Source organism: Teleopsis dalmanni, chromosome 2 (genome assembly GCF_002237135.1).
Source record: "Teleopsis dalmanni isolate 2A chromosome 2, ASM223713v2, whole genome shotgun sequence".
In the NCBI taxonomy this organism is placed as follows: Eukaryota; Metazoa; Arthropoda; class Insecta; order Diptera; family Diopsidae; genus Teleopsis; species Teleopsis dalmanni.
The window spans coordinates 70,348,087-70,352,995 of NC_051847.1; the positions used below are offsets into that span (position 1 = coordinate 70,348,087).

The 4,909-nt window shown below is 31.3% G+C and overlaps 1 protein-coding gene across 1 annotated transcript in view; it reads left to right on the forward strand.

Annotated features, from left to right (window-relative positions):
- Positions 1 to 736: 736 nt before the first annotated feature.
- Positions 737 to 4,909, forward strand: part of LOC119674798 (zwei Ig domain protein zig-8-like) — a 94,894-nt gene continuing 90,721 nt past the window's right edge. Inside the window, exon 1 of the mRNA XM_038085952.1 lies at positions 737 to 1,072. Coding sequence (XP_037941880.1) covers positions 737 to 1,072 — 336 coding nt within the window. The remainder of the gene's footprint in view (positions 1,073 to 4,909) is intronic.

Sequence of the window (4,909 nt, forward strand, 5' to 3'; positions counted from 1 at the left end):
AGACAAGATTTTTATTATGCATTTTATATCAGACAAATATTTTAAACGCATTAATGGGAACTAATTGTTTTATACTTCAACCCAAGATTAGTAATTTTCACTATATTTTTCTAATTCTTATTATTCTTATAATTCTTATTAATAACTTAAATAACTCTTAAATATAACTTAGCGTGAAATATGCAAACTATAGAAATCCACTTGTATACCCAAGTATTGGGTAGCTACCTGAATACCTGAATAAATATTAAGAGCTGTCGGGGTGGTACCTTTACTGCTTTGCAGAATATAAATAACAACAACAATTGTTGTGGATAATATTTCCAGGAAAATATTCAAGGTATAGGTATTTTTGCCCTAAAAAGAATTATTGGAATTATATGAACTTAAAGAGACATTATGACCAAAGCATATATCTTTATACCTGTTCAATTGACCTTAGTTTTTTAAATTTAAATAAAAAAATTTTCATATAAAAGCGCATCATAATTCGGTAGGATGTGAATAAGAAAGTAACAAGCGAATGGTTAAGATCTCTATACCAATTTAATAAGGTGGAAGAAAAACTAATAAAAACTCTTATATATATCACACCGGATAATTTGATATACGCTCGCCAATAAATTTCATCCAACAATCGATTTAATATACGCAGATCAACACTTCATCAAACAATCGATTTGATATTCGCAGATTAACACTTCATCTAACAAAGGACTACAGAACCAATCACAGAATGGAGCTACCAACTGAAGTACAACATGTATTATTTGACAAATTGTCGACACCGGAATTGAAGTCCCTGAGAAAGACTTGTAAGCAAATGCAGAAGTCCGTTGATGATTATATCCAGCATAAATGTGCCGTCAGAATAAGGAAGGGAGATGTATACTCCACTGTTTTTAAGTCCATTTACGATGTTGTGAATAAAGTAATTGACGATGAATCGGAGAAACACGCATTCATGTTGAATGTCGTTACCATAAACTGTGGCGAATTCTATTTTAATGACTTTCAAGATGTTAAACATGTGCTAGAGACATTAAAGTGTCGTCTACAAGATGGTAAAAAGGTGCAAATGACGAGTACACTGCGTGGTCAATATACGTACTATAACCTGACGGTGTTTAAAATAATTAATGAGCTTATGGAGAAGCTACCCCTTGAATTTATATTATTCAGAATTGGATCACTATTTGATAAAATCTTGGAGAAGCCCTAAATTATTTTACTATCTATATTTATATTGCTAACTAATTTGAGTTTGATTTTTTAAGAATTTTAAATTGACAAAAAATGTGTTATTAACGTAAAATAAGATATACTATAATTGTAAAGAAATGCATATAAAAATTGTAAATGAAGTAATTATGCACTTCATTATACTCGCATGTACAGTAATTGTAAACTATTTTTTAATTATAATAAATATATAAATATTTCTGTATGCCATTTAAATCTGATTTTTTTTATTTTTGAAACTAGTTTAATTTCGAATAAGGGATTATGGATATCTAGATTTTGCATTCTAATTTTGTTAAGTCAACAATTTCAACAATCGGTTCTTTTATGTAAATTTTTAATTTATTACTAAGTAAGTTTATTATTATGTATAATTATAATAAACTTACTTAGTTGACCTTTATCGAAGTATATGGTGCGAAAATCAGTAGTTTATTATCATCGATTGGTAGTCAGTGAAATCTAAAAGGCTAAACTGCTAACTAATTATAAATATGAGTGGTTCTTCTATCCAAAATGTGAACGTTTCCCATAAGCGAGTGTCGACTCAAACACCTCAAACATCTGATCGGTGATCCTTGACCACTCTTTTTTCAAACGAATACCGAATCAAAAACTTTCCTAACCAGATGTTCGCCACAAGGCTTTCTTTGTACCAGCACCAAATAAAATCCTTTTTGACTGGCGCATTTTTATTAATTAGCAACGAAATTGCTAAATTTTAGTATACTTAACTTTATTAGTGTTCTGATTAAACTTATACGGATTAGCATTTCGTCTAATTTGGTACTCGTTTTAAACTTTTACGAGACCAGAGATTTTGTGCAATCTTCCTTGAATCTCCATTGAATACGCTAAGCTTCTATGTCATTTAGTAGAAGAGGGCGTGTAAAGAGCCTTATACCCCGCAAGTGGCCGCTTGTGAGACACTTGAAATTTAACAAAATAAAATGAACATTCTCAATTGAAATAATCATATAACTAATTCAATTTGAAATTATTGGTTGAAAAACCAGAATGTACGCTACAATTATCGAAAGTATTTGTAATTTGTAGTTCTCGAATGCACAAGCTTTTCATAATTTTTGGTTGTTTCTAAAAATATTAAAATATTCACCATCTGATATTCCAGAGTAACGAAAATAGTCTTGAAATCTTTTATTACATTTTTCAGCTTTTGACTTTTGAATTGAAATTTTAAATAAATTGATGAAGCATAATCAAGGATAATTACAATCAAGGTTCAAAATTTTCTAACACTCTTAATGTATCATTTTTCGAACATCAAGCGGTGTGATCATTTCGATGTCAGTAAAGAAATTTTTATGATTTTCAAGTAAAATTCGGATGGCAAAATCCATCTATTTTACAATAAGCCAATTGCCATTTCTCAAAATTTTAAAAACAAAAAACTGAAATAAAATTGCATATACTCATAAAAACATTTATATTTTTATTGTAATTAAGAAGTAGTATTGATGTATTACTACATTTACAATTTTTTTTAAAAATTTATTTTTATGATATTTTGTTCTATATCCAATATATGTGATTCATAACTTTCCGAGGGGAAACTCTCATAAAGCTCGTCAAGTATTATATTCACCGTCAGGTTATAGTACATATATCGCAACCTTCTACTCGTCTTCTGTACCTTCTTACGACTCTGTACACGACACATTAATGTCTCCAGCACATGTTTAACATCTTGAAAGTCATTAAAATAGAATTCGCCACAGTTTATGGTAACGACATTCAACATGAATGCGTGTTTCTCCGATTCATCGTCAATTACTTTATTCACAACATCGTAGATGTGCTTAAAAACAATGGAGTACACATCGGTCTTTGTTATCTTGACAGCACATTTATACTTGATATAGTCATCAACGGAGTTCTGCAACTGCATACATGTGTTTCGCAATGCATTCAATTCCAGCGTCGACAATTTGTCAAATAATATGTACTGTACATCAGTTGGTAGATCCATTCCTGCAATTGGTTCCGTAATCTGTTGTCAGATAAACTATTTTGATCAGCGTATATCAAATCGATTGTTTGATGAAGTGTGCTTATGTGCGTATAGCAAGTTTTTCGATGTATTCTATACTTTTTTAAACTTTTTTAATTTAAATCTTCAATTTAAAATCTCACAAAAGCCTGGAAATATTGATTTTTTTTCTATATAAAGTTTAGAGTTGTGCTAAAAAATGTCAAGTTTTACTATATAAATGTCAGATGTATCGAAAGATGTTGCCATATCCAAAAATTTATTTAAGGCCCAAAGCATACAAATTAGTTTGACACCTTGAGTTCGTTGATTTCCTGCAACTACTCACTTTAAGTATTTTAAGGTTTGTTCTTTAAATTACCAGTCAAATTATTAGATAATAAAAATTTATAATTGTCTATTTTAGGTTGTCTAATGCCGATAGACAATAAAACAATTTCTATCGGTGATAACAGAATCAAATTTTGATATTGTGAAATAGACTTTTTGACAAAATTATGTTAGTAAAAGGTTGAATAATTGCTATTTATGGGCATTGCAAGGATACCTTCCAACCAACCATAAAAAATTTGTGTATAGCATTAAAAAATAGTTCAAAAACTCTTTAATCACACACATATATGTAAATATGTATATGTTTTAGAATATATACTTTTTAAAAAAATATTCTTTGTATTATCTAATACAAATCTATTTCATCTTCGTCTAATATAATTTTAGCACACATTATTCGACTTCAAATGTCCGTGTAATACATTGTGACCGAAAGGTTTTCGGAGGTTCTCATTTAAAATTCGCGCGCTGTATATTTTTCGATATTTTAAGTTTATGTAGTTTGGCAGCGCTGTCCTTAATTACTATGCCAAAAATGAGCGCGATCTGTCAGACAGTTCGTTTACGGCAGCTGTTGAAACCAGTTCACCTCAGTAGTGCGTTGCGAAAAAAACAATGGAAAAAAATATTGAACAAAGGGTTTGCATCAAATTTTGTGTTTCGAACGAAATTTCGTGTGCAGAATCGTTGCGAATGCTACAAAAGGCTTATGGGGAATCAGTTTTATCGAAAACTCAAGTTTATGAGTTGTACAAAGCCTTTCAGGACGGTCGTACGACCGTCGAAGACATGCCGCGTTCTGGACGACCTTCGACCTCTACCACCGACGAAAACATTGAAAAGGCAAAGAAAATCGTGTTCCAAAATCCTCATGTGAGTGTTAGAGAGATAGCACGAGAGCTAGGCATCGGTCGTGAGATGGCTCGTTTGATTTTGGTGGACAATTTGGGTATGCGACGTGTCAACGCTCGGCTTGTTCCGATTCACCTCAATTTGTTCCAAAAACACCATCGATTTTAAGGCCAAACATTCAATAAATACCATCGAACAGCCACCGTATTCACCTGATCTTGCACCGTGTGACTTTTTCCTGTTTCCCAAACTTAAATTACCACTCAGAGGAACGCGTTTTGAATCCATAGAAGACGTAAAACAGAATTCGCAGAGGGAACTCAAAGCCATACCGGAAAGCGCCTATAAAAAATGTTTTGATGATTGGAAGAAACGTTGGCATTTGTGTATCGCTTCTAATGGAGCATATTTTGAAGGAGATAAAATAAATATTGATGAAGATTAAGAATTTTGCGTTTTATTTAAAATTTC